Below are 15,410 nucleotides of genomic sequence, written 5' to 3'. Positions count from 1 at the left end.
GGGACTTGTGGAGGTACATCTGAAGTCACTGCTAGTCAGTTTGGGTTTTTCTGAGAATCAGAAAAAGGTACAATAAGATTGAAACTGAGGGCTGTGATCTGCATCTTCCAGAGATGCTTCTGCCCTTACCACTGGTGGGGGGGACAGAATCTTCCTCACAGAACTGTGAATCTTCCATTAGTCAAGGTCTTATCTACATCTAACATGGAGGAGCTCTGCATAGGTAGCACCTGTGATAAGGAAGGGTACTTCGGTCATGGATCTCTTCCTGACATGCCCCTTAAGATTTAAAACCTCTGTATGGCACCACCAAAACTGTTTTTCCTAACTACCTTCTCAGGCTGCTAAGGAATATCAGTTTTTCATCTGGACCCAAACATGTGCTTCTTCAGCATATCACTTTTCATACTCTTGAGATGTTGCTATTTCTTTTCCAAAGTAACCAATTGCTTTAACAGCAAGTGTACTTAAATCAGCAGAAAAGTCAGTAATAAAGGCTCCTTAGGACAAAAATTGTTAAGAAACAGACAGGTACATTTTAACATAGTAAGAAGCTAGATTTTTGTCTCCAGAGAATTTTTCTTAAAAAAAAAGTTCAGAGTCTGTTCTTTGTCTCCTCCTATACAGGCAACCTGCATCTGAACCCAAGAAAGCCCCAGATTAAGTCCAGTTTGGTTCCAATTTTACTTCTGTCACAAACACCTTATCAACTACAACTGAAGTGGTTAACTCAGGAGGGAGACCTCTTGCAAGACAATTCCTCATTTCCACAGAAACGTGGAAGTGTTTCCATACAAAGTTGTGTTTGGATTCAAATCTTTTTTCCTTCATGTAAGTTTATACTCTATATAAAATTCATTTGATCTCACCTTTATTCTACATAGGAAAAAAGACTCAAGATAAAAACAACAGTTTATTCCACCTCTGACAGTCAGCTCAGACACAGAAAATTAACACATACAAGCACAAGACCCCACCCTTTCAGAGCATGCAAAGCCTTCTGGTGAACTGAGGACACTTAGTATTGTCATTTAAAAGAATCATGGGAATAATACCAATTATAAAGCAGAACTGCCATAGCAATTGCTATTTACTTCAAGCAAAGCTTCTTCCAAATCAACATACTTTGGGTTAAATTCTCCAGTTATGTGATTATCAATGACAGCAGGTTAGTAGAATAATACAGAACAAAAAGCTGACCCATGCAAGTTAAGAAATAAATCAGAAGGTTTTGTAGTATAATACATTAGAGGAAAAGTTCTCAAGTAGAACAAATACTCCTCAATACTGAAAGAGCAAGTTATTTATGTCAAAGTGTAGCCTAACTAACTGCATATTAAAGTTGACAACTGCTTATTTAAGATTCGGGGTTTGTTTTTAAAAATACAATATTGTATACCATGGAATCAAGACACCTCTATCCTTGATCATGTGACAGTTCAAAGACTGAGCTTCCCCATACAGCTTTCAAAAAAAAGTGAAGCCTCCCAGGAACAGCACAAAGATGGAACAGAAAATGCAGTAGCTTAGAAAACGAGTTCCCTTAGAAGTTGGGTCATTTAAGAGAACTGTAACCTGGAGACCAGAGCAACCTGCAGTCACTGCTGAAAAGCATGCAGACAGAAGGAAATTATGGAGAAGAGCAAGGTGTCATAAGGTTTGACTAGTAGAAAGAAGCATGTTCAATAACAGGAACTGCATTATTGCCTCTTGTTTAAATCTCACTTAAGTGGACAGTGGTCTTGATTTGGCCTCAAGTTATTCAACTCAATATACGATCTAGATTAGCAGCCAAGTACCACTCAAATGCTTTTAGGAACTAGCAACCAAGCTTTGTTTCCCAGTACATCAGTATAAACAAGTTGTCCCATAGTTCACAAAAAAGTGAGCAGTACTCAACATTTACTGTTGCTACCACGCTAGGGATAGGCTATATGTGCACTGTATCAATGACAAGGAGTAAACAAATGAAGCCTAAAAGCTATTTTGCTGGCTAGTTATTAGCTGCCAGCTGCACTAGCCTTTTAGAATTACTGTTTGAAAGAGAAATCTTTCCTGAGGGGCAGGAAAATATGCTGGAAACTCAGTGGAATTAATTGGAAGAAAACTTAAGCTTCCTTAATTAAATGGAGGTATCCTCAGAAGGCCACAGAGCAACTGACCACATGAAGCTTGTGTAACAGACCTTCAGTCTTCCAAACAAACTCAATGATACACTTCACGAATTACAGGTACATAATACTATGAAGTCTTAAAGAAGCCTTCTTTCTTAAGAACTTATCTACAATGACACATGAATCATTGCCTAGTAAAGCACTGTTTTGGCAGTGGAGAAGAATTAGTGCCATCTGATGTCTGTTTTTATTAATAGCAAATACAGAGTTTAGAGTCCTCTGCACCTCAGTTCATCAGACACATCATTTCCACACCCATTCAGGATACCTGGAAGATATAATGATCATGTCTGCTGGAAGATGTTGCCCATTGGTGACCTTCACAATATCTCCTACTGCTACCTGTTGAGTCAGGGGCAGGAGTACAGTAGCATGGAAAATAAAAACAAACAGTTCGCTTGTCTGGAATGTTAGTTTGTTATTTTCTTTCACCCAGTCAAAAGAACAGCATCATGCACAGAACAGCTAAAGACAGTGTTTCTGAAAGTCAGAATACTTTTCACTGCAAGTTTGGAAGTATGAAAGCCTTCCCTTTTCTGAATGCAAAGTAAACAATTCTCTATAGAAAAAAAATAGATATACTCAATTGGAAAGTGTGAATTTCTGCGGCTTATACTTAGTGAAAATTACTTTCTTCTATAATCCTGCCATTATCCAAATTTGAGAGTTTTTTCCTTTAGTCTTATTTAACCTACAGAAAGATTTTTTTCCTAGTAAAAGAGTTATTTTTAAACTTTACTTTCCTCAAGTATCAAGAGTTTCTTCTATTCCTTCTCCATATTACTTACCTACTCCAGTCATCACTATCATTTTCCCTTAGCCCTCTTTAGATGTGCTACTTGTACTAGTCACTAGCAAGGAGCATCATCTGTACAGGTAAATAGTATCAACCAGTTCTTCCCTGACCTATAGTCACTTGAGATGTGCCAAGTCCTAATTTCTGCAATACTGAAGACTTAACAGTTTCCAGCACCTTTAATGGGAGTCACATGCATGGGACTTTCATTCTAAGCAGGACCAAGTAACACTCTCAAAACAGTAAGCCAGGCTTGCCTGATGAGTATCAGACTGCTTGGCACCCATGCACTCCTGAGAGTCTGAAATGGGCTTAAAATATTTTGAACACATTAATTTATAAAAATTGAAACAGATGGCATGTTTGAACAGGCAGATTCATTAGTCTTACTCTGATCCCACTGAAAACAAATTCCCTACCAATTTCAGCACAAAAAAGAAAAGAAGTCTGCCTTAAAGTAAACAAGGTGGATAGTACAGAACTGTTATTCCCTAATAGTAAATGCAAGCCTGGACAATATGCAGATGCAGACACAGGCCAATTCAAGAAGTGCTTAAGGGTATAAGAAAACTAGATTCCAGGCTCAACTTTAAATATCTTTCAATTCAGTGTCCTCACTACAAATAGGACATGGAACAGCATAACAGGCATCAGCATTAGCCATCAGAATCCCTGGCAAGCTTTAGTTTCTACTATAGCCTAACACTTCAGCAGGATTGCTTGCTTTTAGGTCTCTTGAGGTGAGTCTCATTTCCCAGAGGTTTTAAAACTGTGTACTTTTTCCTCATTTATTAGTTAACAGGGCTAATTTTGTTCTTAAAGAGACATTAAGAGCCACAATTAGATCAATACATCCTGAGGGATTTCAGCAAGTTCTAGAAATAAAGCTCACCAGGTCCTGGCACAGGGCTTCACAGAACATGGGTCCTGAGTGCCTGAGGCAGCAGCAGGGCTTGTGTTCCTTACTTGAGCAAACAGCTTACTAATTAGCCTCAAAACCTAAGAACTTTTTAGCACAGGTAGCAAAAAGAGTCTCTGTTCAACTTTCAGGGGAGGTACAGCATTGCAGTGAAAGTTACTCTTCTAGATGTGGACTGAAAACAAAATACTGTTTATACTCTGGAGCATATTAACTGTCCAAGCAAGAACACTTACAACAGTTCATTAGCATTTGACAGAAACATAGTACTAGGATTTCAAGATGGGTACTCAGGTGCCTTGCTCAGGGCAATTTTCACTATTATAACAGAAAGGATCCTTCCCACCCCAAGTCACAGGGAATTCTCACAGTGTGCATTAACTCTAGGCCTCCAAATTTATTCTAACAAAAGTAATTCTTGAACACCTTCCATTCCCTCCCATCCCCAGTTTTATTTACCTCTTTCCACATAATGTTCTGCCACATCCCATTTCTTAGAACTAGAAAGAAAGTTTAAAGTTAGATTAGAATAAATACCCAAGATTTGGACAAATTTCAAAACAACTTTATCAGCAGTAGTGAACATTGACCAGAATGGGAACTAACACACATCAGAAAAGTACTTTTCAGAAGCTGGGACCACACTTTTGTCCACAGCTGTAGGCATGTGCATCCAAGAAGGAGGAAGAATCTGCCCTTAGTATTTATATCATTTTTATCACCTGCTAGACAACAGTTGGTGGCCTGATTTCTTCCTGGCATCACTTCATACTAACACGCAGATGGGCAGTGCTGTTGCTCATTTGGGAAGTGACCTTCCTTAAAACAAAGGGCATTATTGCCCACTGTCAATCAGTACCAGGAAGCATCTTTACTCTATATATATGACTAACCACAGAATTTTCGCTTTTCACCGTTTTCCTTGCATTTTATTCGTTATGTTTTGACTCTGACATATCCAACCTCACTACCATATAAATTGCCCTTATAGGGCTGAGGCTTAATCGTCAAGCAGGCTCAAAGTCCTACTGAAAAGCAGAGATCAGCTTTGGCAGAAGAAGAATCCTAAATGCTGAAGCTCACATTGAAACAAAAAAGGAAACAAGGTACTGAAACAGGCCTTGGCTTCTCCAGTGCCAAAGTCCTATACTGCTGTCTTGACCCACTCATTGGTCATCTACTCTGCTTTTCCACCCAAATAGTTCCTCTAGATGCTTCTACGCATACTTAATACTACCCTAGCGTAAACAACAAGGTCAAAAATTTATGCCCAATCATTGCTGAGCAACAAAATCCAGTCCAGGTCTGAGCACAAACTCAAACCCTTCACTGAAAGCAGCTGCTGCCAGTTTTTAAAAGATGTTCAAAGACTGTGGTGTGCAACAGATGAAAGTTGAAGAGGACAGCGCCCTACTTTGAATAAGTTTTCTCCTCAGTTCTATGCAATTCACATACGTAGCTCATTTGAAAATCATACCAAATTCCCAGAAGATACAATTCCACTGAATACAGCCTCAGCCATCCTACTCAGGTTAGGGCACTCCCCAAACAGGAATGCAAGATTTGTCAGACCAGATCAAGCCCAAGAAAACCACCTCTTGATTCCTGTCCCCAGGCCACACACTTTGAAGCACTGAATCCTGAGATTTAACATTACAGAGGACGGATCACAGTGAAGTAAACTATTTAACAAAAAATGGGTGGGCAGCAACAGAAGTACTGTTAGTGATGTGTCTAAACTGCTGAGCTTCCACCCAAACAAGTATATGCAATTTAGGGGAAGAACAGTTTTGTTGCACCCCTTCCTTCCCTCTAAGCTGTGCTTGAATTGAGCTCTGCTTAGTTCAGAACACAGGAGAAGGCCTGAGCCCAGAATCTCAAGTGAAAAAGCCACATACCTGCAGCCTTGACTCAAAATCCAAACTCTCAGAGAAGAATTGCAACGCTTAACATCTCCTGTACCTTGCTTTAAACAGCTCCCTGTTCCACCAGAAAATTCTGGAGACATTTCAGCAAACAGTTCACATCATTGCAAAGATATTTCGTAGCTTCAAGTGCCATGAACTTGGTCTTGTAGACAATTTACTTAAGAAAACAATTTAGCTTTCATGCCTACTGAAATAAATTTAACTAAAATATTAGTCAAGCAAATTACTGAAGCAGCTATTCTTTAAGACTCATAACCCCACAATCTAAAGAGAAAGTTTCCATTAGACATAAAACAGTTCAGAAATTTTGGGATTGCAATTTTGCACCTTCTGCTCTGCTTAACCCAGTTTTATAGAAGTACAGAATGTTTATAGGAGAGTAAAATTGATGAATTATTCATTGCCAAAGATATTTGGTTAAAGTAACAAAGAACAAGTATCTAAAAAGACTTCTTCTACTCAAACCCAGCATTTTGATATAAGCCTTCTAAGACTTCAATACACTGTTTTTTAGTCTTAATGTTCTAGATCTAGGACTTAATGCTGTCACTCCACCTAGGTGTGTGAGGCCATTTGAAGTGCTGCTCCTGAAGGGCAAGCATTTCCCATCAGTCTTGTGCAACAGTTTGCTGGCCCTGTGCTCGTCTACTCTTCAAGGGCATCCCATACAGTATTAAATGCTCATGGCTTATTCTATTTGACAATGAGAAGATCATAAATCAGAAGTTATTACTGAGCTCTCTACATCTATGTAATATGCTGCTCAGGGGCTTCACTTGGAATTACATTTAGTCTGGTCCCTAGATTCAGGGTCATCTCCACATACACCACATGAAGCCATCCAAGACATGAAACACTGGCTCAGAGCCTAACACACTCCAGCTCCTAATGGAGATGTACAGTGCTCACCTGAAGCAGAACTTTCAATTTCTATTTCCCTCAACTCCAAAGGGAATTTAATTCCTACATACCAAAGCCACTCTGCAAAACAAACCAATCTTTTCAATGGGCAATTTAATATAGGAAACGTGCTTTGAAGATACACTACTGCTCAAAAAACTAAACACGAAGATAAAAGCAAAGCCTACATGAATGTTACTGAAGCAAGCATCTGGCCATTGCAGTCAGTGTAGTTCAGAACATAGCTAAGCAGCTAGTAGATGTCTAGTTTTGTGTGAATTGAACTACTCTCTGTAGTGATTGCATTGACTAGACCTCACTCAGCTATAAGAACCACCTAAAGGCACATACAGAACCTAAATTTAATTCATCTTAATCCCACCTTGAACGTAAATTAGCTTTTCATTCTCATAATACAAGTCTCAAGAATGAGCCTCTTTAGCCTTCCTCTTAAGAAAGATGAGGATAGTTTTAAGTATCATTTTGAAAATTGTATTTAGAGTATTCAAACGTAAGAAATAAAACTTGAACTAAAATAAATTTTTCAAGTGCTAAGTTCCACTTAGCTCTATAAGAATACCTTGTGTTCTTTAAGGTTGTGTCTCCACAATTACTCTGATAAACTTCCCTTGAAGTCTTTGTTAGCACATGTTCTCTAACTACAAATGAATTAGAACTGCCTGTGTGACCTTTGAAAGAGCAGTCTTTCATATTACATATAACAAGGCCTGTTGTGCTACAGCCAGTTAATTGCTGACTTCTCATGACTAATAATTCAGCGTTCTTGCACTTGAAACATCTTCCCTAACTCTTGTAGAGAAATTACCCTGAAGAACTGGTAAAGCAATGCTTTTTGGTGTTCATTAATATACAATCTCAATGATCACCTTACCTTCTCAAGCACGAAGGAAAAACAACTCACTGAAAACAGTCCTGCAAACATTTTGCCTGTTAACTGATGCATGGAGCTAGCAGGTTGTTCAGTTCCTCATGTTCCTTTAAGCATTTCTCTAGCTTCTTGACACTTAAGCTAAATGTGTTTGGGAGGAAGGGGCTCTACTCAAAGGTCAAGTCCCTGTGTTTCTGTTTCATCTGCAGATCTCCACGGAGGAGCAGCGAAGGAGCTGTCCAACACAGGAACACAGAGATCCTGTGACTGCAGCACAGACTGACCATAGGGCAGCCATCAAGAAACTCCTCATGTTTTCTGCACAGGTTTTCAGTTAAGGGAGATGAAAACAAATATGACGTCTTCAGGTATTCAGTGTGTCAGTACATTAGGGATATATGCAGGCATTCAGAGGATATTAGTGTTAAATTCTCTTTCAGTGACATTTCAAGAAAGCAAATCCATAAAATCCCCTGAGCTCTTCCTGTATTTTAAGGGCAGCAGGCAGCATTTGCAAAAATTACTTAAAAATTCTTTGACACCAATTTTTAGTGTTTCAAGGGTTTGTTGGGGTTTTTTGTTTAGTTGGTTAGTTTTTTTGGGGGGAAGGAGTGTTTGTTTTGTGCATTTTTTGTTGTGGGTGTTTTGTTGTTTGGTTTTTTTTAAGAATAATCAGGATAGAGTTTGGCAAGGGAGAAAATTGCTTGGTTTTCTTGGAGGAGCGGAGAACTGTATAACTTTGGACAACCTTGAAATTACACAAGCTTATAAATTCTAATAGTCCCCACCATCACCATCTCACTCCCAAGCGTCACACTATCAGCATCAGTCTGAAACATTTAAAGTAAAATCCTAACATACCAGTAACTACCTAGTCCAAAAAGACACACTTTCCTCACCATCATGACTGTTTAAGCAATAGAATTGTCCAAAAGTAAGTGTTCTGGTATTCACTATTTGCACTTAAATATTTAACTTAGAGACTGTTTAGTCTTACCTATTGTTTTCTTTTTATTCACTGCACTGTCTGCCTTATGCCTTTTCTGCAAGGAAACAAAACATTTCATTACACCTCATTACGCTTCATTAGATTTCAAAACCATTAGAGCTAGAAACATGACAAACAGCAAGATGATACATTAGGTCATTTTTCCCTTTATGGTTTGTTTTCTTGGGGGGTTTTTTGGTTTTTTTGGAGGGGGGGGTTGGGGGTTTTTTTTGTTTAAAACAGCCACACAGATCATCTAAATCCAAATGGTTTGTAAAAGAATATAATTTAACTTTAAAGTGAGAGTCCCCATGCTGGAAGTCAGGCTCAAGCCTGGATCAACAGCAAAAAACTAAGTCTCCAAAACTGGTTTTTGGAAGAAAAACAAGAGGAACAGTATATTTAGATGACAGCTGCACTATACATTCTATGTGCTGTTTGTTAGACTGATTTCTAAATTATTTTATTCATCAGAACTTTGCAAAGCAGGAAGACCTCTATTATAAACAGTATCCAAGGAAGTTAGCGTAGATTTTCCCCAAAACAGTTTTCTCTATGCTAAAGTTGCTTTCCCCCTTGCCCATTTTCAAGACCAACTAGAAATGCCACATATCTCTCAGGACTCTACAGTGTCTTTCTAGCCAGGCCCTTCTAATAAAAGCATGAATAAACAAGTTTGAAGATGTAGAAACAAGTGTCCTGACTTCTGTTGTTTCCTTGTTCACCATTATAATGAAAATGCTTGATTTATCTCAGCATGCTACAGAAATTCTAGACAAGTTCAGAGCTTTGGCAGTCAAAAGGATATTTTGCTGCTGTTACGCAATGACTCAATAGACTTGAGAGATGCATAGCTTTGCGGCATTTTGTGGCTTTTTTGAAACACTGTCTTTAGCACAGCCTTCCCCATAATCATACTCACATAGTCTTCTATGATTTCTTTGATGCCAGCAACTGTTAAAATAAATAGCAATGGCACCAAGGTGGTATATCTTCCTGTTGGAGAGACATCTGGAATTTGCTGTGAACAGAGGGAGAAGAGATACCTGTTTTATATTTGTATTTAAAATTAGTTTCTAGCAAATTTAGAACTCTATGCAAAGCTCTCAGAAGAGAGGACGCAGAGCTTTCTAATTTGTGCCTGACTGACATCCAATTTCAGTGGGCAAACTAGCCTAAGCTCTCAGCAGGTTTGAAAAAACTACCACCATAAAGTTAAAGATAAAGTTGTTGTTCATGCCTTTTATTCTATTTCTCCTCTCTTTACAACAGAAGCATTCAACTGATATAATTCAATTGGGAGCAGTGATAATCTGGACTATTTAAACAGTCAGCAGTTTCACAAGAATCCACAAATGCTTTTCTCAGTATGATCAATAGCTCCATGTTTTACGACACTACTTCTTGTTTTTACTTATTAAGAATAAAAGTAGCTTGATTTTATAAACTACATTGGAAAAAAGTCTAAGTTGCCTTCTGATTTCAATTATGAAGTACATACCTCATTAATATTCCTATTAAATATGTCTAAGAATTTCTTTGCAGTTAAGCATAACAACTGAAACAACTTTTACTGCATTACAATTTCATTTTATAATCAAGGCAAACCAGTAAAACAATACCTGCAGTAAGGCAATGAAGAGGAAGAATGCATTTGCAGCTTTTCTTATCTGCTCATACAGGAATCGAGGTAGAAATGTCACCACACTGTACTTGGCTGTGCTGCAGGTTAGAAGATTTTTATTTTAGTACTTCACTGGAAAATCATAGAGGGCTTATGACCAAAAAGTTTCAAGTAGGCTTCTAAAAGCCAGTGTTAGAAAGATCACACAGTAAAAGACAAATATAAAACATGGAGGAAGTAAGTTGCCTGTGTTATGAGGTAGAGCTGTACAGAACAAGAGAGGTATCACACGGACCCAGAAGGCTGACAGTCCCACTTTAATCACCTTTATTATTGGATAAACCACCAGATAATTTACTATACGTCCAGACTTCAGCACCATGAACAGGCAACCTTTTACCTCAGTTCCAAGCACTCAATCAAGTGCTTAAATCCATGTTTTGATAAGGGGTAAGTGCTCAGGGGAGGCAGAGTTGAACGTAAGAGGAGTTAGAAATTCTGCAGTGCTATTTTTAAAAAAGCCTCATTTCCCAGTTCAGAACCACTCTATATTCAGTTATGAATAATCTTCCAGAACAATACTACACACTTTCAGATTAATCTTTCCCAGCTATTTTCCCTGAGTAGTTCTATTACTATTTGTTCTACCTTAAAACAAAAGTATACTGCACTAAATAGTCTCAATCTGTGTAATTTCTTGTCTTCCTCACACCAAACCCATGATGTGCATGAGTACAAGTTCAGGAAAAGAGCGTCCAAGATAACAAAAAGATTTAACCATTCAATTTTTTTAACGAGTTCTATAAGCCACCCCCATGTTGTCAAGTTACCAAAAACAACCTAAAACAAATTAAGACTCTTAGGTGCAAGTCCTTACTCTCTGAACACATTCGTTACAACCCTGTCATCTACATGCCTTCTTGAGATAGATTCTGCAGCATGATGAGTTTCCTTGCACTGTCTGAGCTGTATGAGAGACTGAGTATATCTAGTAGCATGTAGTGTTCCATTATACAAGGAAAAAAATATTTTTAGAGTAAGAGCAGCAACTCTGCCTTTCTTTCCCCCACTGAATTAGCACAGCACCTTCCCCTCTTAACTACTGGGCATCAGCCTGAGTTGGAGCTTTAAGAGCCAAGTGCTTGCAGCTGTAGTTCAGTTGTCTTCCCCCAGACACCAAATGTAAGCTCTGCAAGAGCCAGACAACCTGTGACAGGAGGTTATGTTTGTGTTTTGGGGTATCATTTTGTTTGTTTGGGGGTTTTTGGGAAGTGTTTTGGGGTTTTGTGTTTGTTTTTTTGTTGTTGTTTAAGAAGGCTTGTATTTCCAAGGAACTGAGAACCCCAAGATACTCCTTTCAAGAAAGGAGAAAATTGTTTCCTGAAGCACTAATAACACAACTCCTCAAACACAGGCAAGATGCTGTTTTATTGATGTTTGCTAGAAGTGTCACAAGCACATTTCCATTAAGGCTGGTCCTCTATGTGAAATGCTTTTCTTCTTCTCTCCCACCAATAAGCCTTCCAGATCAGTTGAAGTCCATGGCATTACTATTCACAAATCATGAAGGACTAGTATAATCAAATGCTTTACCTACATGATCTGCCTTTCACAATTGACTGCTATGAAGAAAACTCTTACTACAACCTTGACCTACAGGCAATTAAGTTCAGTGGGTTCTCTTATATTTGTATGTACAAGGTTAGAGAACAGCATTCTCCAAGACCATTTATTTGCTTTAACCATTTTCTTCTCCCTCTTTTCTTCCCCATCCCCATGTAATGATACTGTTTGATTCTGGAAGATGCAGCAGTGTAACAAGGGACAACATGGCACAATTTCTTATACGAAGCTCCATTTTGGACACTAGAGTAGAATCAGTGGGGCAAGTTAAACAAAATGATCAATTAAAAAACAATTAAGATCCCATCTTATTAGACTGTGGTAGTTATATTTCAGTTTCACCTAGTTTCCTATTCAAGCAATTACAAACCCCTACTAGGTTTGATGCAAATCAGTTATTACTTTAAATGGATCTCTAAAAAAGGCAACACAACAGCATTTCTAGTACTACAGCCTATAGACTTCCTATTGCTACTACTGCCCAGCAGAATCATGTATTAAAATACCCAATGTGATATTTTACAGAAGTTGCAGGTGGTCATACTTCAACATAAATTATACCAACTAAGCCAACTGAGTGAAAATATGCATCCAGGTTTACAGCATGTAATGTAGTACACTTATTGTATAAATTAAGAGAAATTATTTCCTTGAAATGCTATTAGTTTCTTCCAACTGTAAGTTTTTTTTTGTTTTAAGCCATATTTGCTTGGTCCCACATATAACAATCTTCCTATAATAGAGAACATAATTAAACATACATGTCTCAGAAGTACCTTGTGACTTTAAAAATATGGGTTAATCAAGTTAATAGTTTAGACCTACCCTACAAGTGAATTCCCCAAGCAATATTAATTATAAAAATCTGCCAACTCTTGATTTCTATAGTATTCCCCTGGATATCACATTGCTAGGACTATATTAGAGCAAGAATGTCTGATGGCAATCAAGCTGAAACATCCATTAAACATTCTACCATTTACCAACTTTACAGCTAACTGGTGCAAACAATATTCTTACTCTAATGATCCTGTTAATGCCAACACAATAATATGTATGAAGCTCATTTAGAACAGCCTTAAGTCACTCCATCCATTGCTTAAGTAACATGACAGATGCCTACATGTGCATGGTAGAAAATAGGTACAGTTCTAATTAGAAAGGGGCACATTCAGCTGTTACCATGCAGACCCAGAACAGTAATCGTGTGTAAGTATAGAAAGAAGGTGCATATTGTTATTCAAAAAGAAAGTTTCTTACAAAAAGCTAATACCCTAAGCTGGGCAGGAGTATTTGATTAATTTGGCTCTGAAGAACAGCTCTCTAAAGGACAAACACAATACTTATAAATAAAAAAACACCAAAAAACTTTGTGCTCCCTCCCAACAGATAGATGCATTCTAGATGACTTCAGGACAATCAAAGCTCAGAAAGAAGTTAAAATTTACAGGTGAACAAGTAGAAAATTCAGGCAGCTCATTCATAGCACAATTTTGGTCACTAAAGATAAATATCTGCGAAGGTTAGCCCTCTGACCAGCCCAAATCAGAGCCATCCTATCTTCAAAGAAGTGCCTGGTATTCAACTCCAAGAACACCAGGTCTGCAGCTCATAGAACAGGTTGTGACAGGGGGTGCAGGGGAGCACACACAGGAAACCAAACAAGCTGACTTTTCCTAACACAACAGCTGTTAACTATGCAAACCTCACTTAACTACACAAGTTTGATGTTTAAACAGGTGTGTAAACATTAGAAGATCTGTCTCCTTTATATCTGCAACTTAATTCATGTAAGTCATGTTTCAAGTTACACCACTGTGCAAGTCAGGCGGAACACTACCAAACCCTGTTAAATAAGTGAGTTTTGATACACATCAGTACAGCTGCAAGAGTCTGGCCCCACTGTTTCTAGGGCAGTGCAGAGATTTTTCTGAATGCAACTTCTGTATAATTTGGAAAAGGTTAGTGTCATTCACATACCTTAACTCATTACCATGCTACTAAAGAGTACCAAGGATTAGTTATTTTGATAATACTCACATGAACAGCTCTGTGGAAAGGGACCTGGGGGTCCTGGTGGACAAGAAGCTCAGAGTGAACAGTGTGCTGCTGCTGCTGCAACAAAGAAAGCCAACAGTATGCTGGGTTGCATCAACAAGGGCATGACCAGCAGAGATTAAGAAGTCATTATCTCACTGAGTGCTTGTCAGGCCACACCTGGAATATTTTGTTCAGTTGTGGTCCACTATGCAAAAAGATGTGGACAGGCTGGAGAGGGTCCAGCGAAGGGCCACAGAGATGATCAGAGGACTGGGAAGCCTGCCATGTGAGGAGAGGCTGAGAGAACTGGGTTTGTTCAGCCTTGAAAAAGGAAGGCTTAGGGGAGGCCTTATCACCATGTTCCAGTATTTAAAGGGTGGCTACAAAGAAGATGGAGAATCCCTTTTTACAAGGAGTCACATGGAAAAGACAAGGGGCAATGGGTACAAGTTACTCCTGGGGAGATTCTGATTGGACACAAGAGGAAAATTTTTCACAATGAGAACAGTGAGCCATTGCAATAATCTCCCCAGGGAAGTGGCGGATTCCCCAACATTGGACACTTAAGATTCAGCTGGACAGGGTGCTGGGCCATGTTGTCTAGACTGCACTTTTGCCAAGAAAGGTTAGACTAGATGATCCTTGAGGTCTCTTCCAACCTGGTATTCTGTGATTCTATGAAAGTTGTTGCAGTACTGTAAAAGAGGGATAAATCTGTTCTAAAATATCTACACAGACAGTGAAACTGATTGGGAGCATTCAGATGTATTAATCCATCTGAACTTTGGCAGTGTACAGAAGACACTTCTAGCAGCTTCAAATTGCAGTGGCCAGTAACTAGTGAAACTCTTACCAGTGGGACAGTTCTCATCTTAATGACTTCATCACTTCCCCTCATCTCTGTTAGTGCAATGATTCCTTCCTTTACAGGATGGGCTCCCACCAGAAGCAACTAAAGGCACCACTGCGTGATTGCAAGACTTATTCTTCCCCTCCTTTATAACAGAAGGAACTGATCACATCTTAGTATCTGAGCCCTCTTTTCTCAAATCATATGATTTGGGGGGAAAAAGATTTTTTTCATACAAGTTTAAGAGTCAGGACATATCAAGCCAGCCCACAAACTCCCCTGCAGGTCAAGTTCCACTAGAACTTGTTTTTTGTGGGCCAGAATGGTTTGGGTCTGCTGTAATAAGACACTGAAGCTCTTCTGAAGAACAGTTTATTTCAAGTTAAATTCAAGACCTCATACATAACCAAATTAAAAAAGAGAAGCAGACAAGCTGTCAGCTAGACAACCAACCACTCAGGTTTAAGAGTGTCTTACACAAGGGGAAATCTAAATTAGCACAGACATCTCAAATATATTCTTACATCATTATCTTATAGTAATGCACATCATTAGTGTTGTGTCCTACACCAAGGCCTAATAAAAAGGCAGGGTGATAAGTGCAATATTCATCGATAAACACTACTTGCCAGCAGAAGCAACGGTATCTACCCTAATGCACAAGTTCCATTTCAGGAGC

The 15,410-nt window shown here is 38.7% G+C and overlaps 1 protein-coding gene across 5 annotated transcripts in view; it reads right to left on the bottom strand.

Annotated features, from left to right (window-relative positions):
• The window catches only part of ATP8A2 (ATPase phospholipid transporting 8A2), a 339,748-nt gene that overhangs the window by 274,939 nt on the left and 49,399 nt on the right, over positions 1-15,410 (bottom strand). For 4 of the 5 annotated variants that reach the window (XM_076328069.1, XM_076328066.1, XM_076328067.1 and 1 more), the window contains exons 3-7: positions 10,217-10,316; positions 9,517-9,615; positions 8,604-8,649; positions 4,349-4,389; positions 2,443-2,516 (exon numbers count right to left, since the gene is read on the bottom strand). In XM_076328069.1, the coding sequence (XP_076184184.1) occupies positions 2,443-2,516; positions 4,349-4,389; positions 8,604-8,649; positions 9,517-9,615; positions 10,217-10,316 (360 nt within the window). The remainder of the gene's footprint in view (positions 1-2,442; positions 2,517-4,348; positions 4,390-8,603; positions 8,650-9,516; positions 9,616-10,216; positions 10,317-15,410) is intronic. The other variant, XM_076328068.1, reaches the window with a different exon arrangement.

This window comes from Aptenodytes patagonicus, chromosome 1, assembly GCF_965638725.1.
Source record: "Aptenodytes patagonicus chromosome 1, bAptPat1.pri.cur, whole genome shotgun sequence".
In the NCBI taxonomy this organism is placed as follows: domain Eukaryota; kingdom Metazoa; phylum Chordata; class Aves; order Sphenisciformes; family Spheniscidae; genus Aptenodytes; species Aptenodytes patagonicus.
This window is presented reverse-complemented; position numbering and strand designations above follow the sequence as displayed.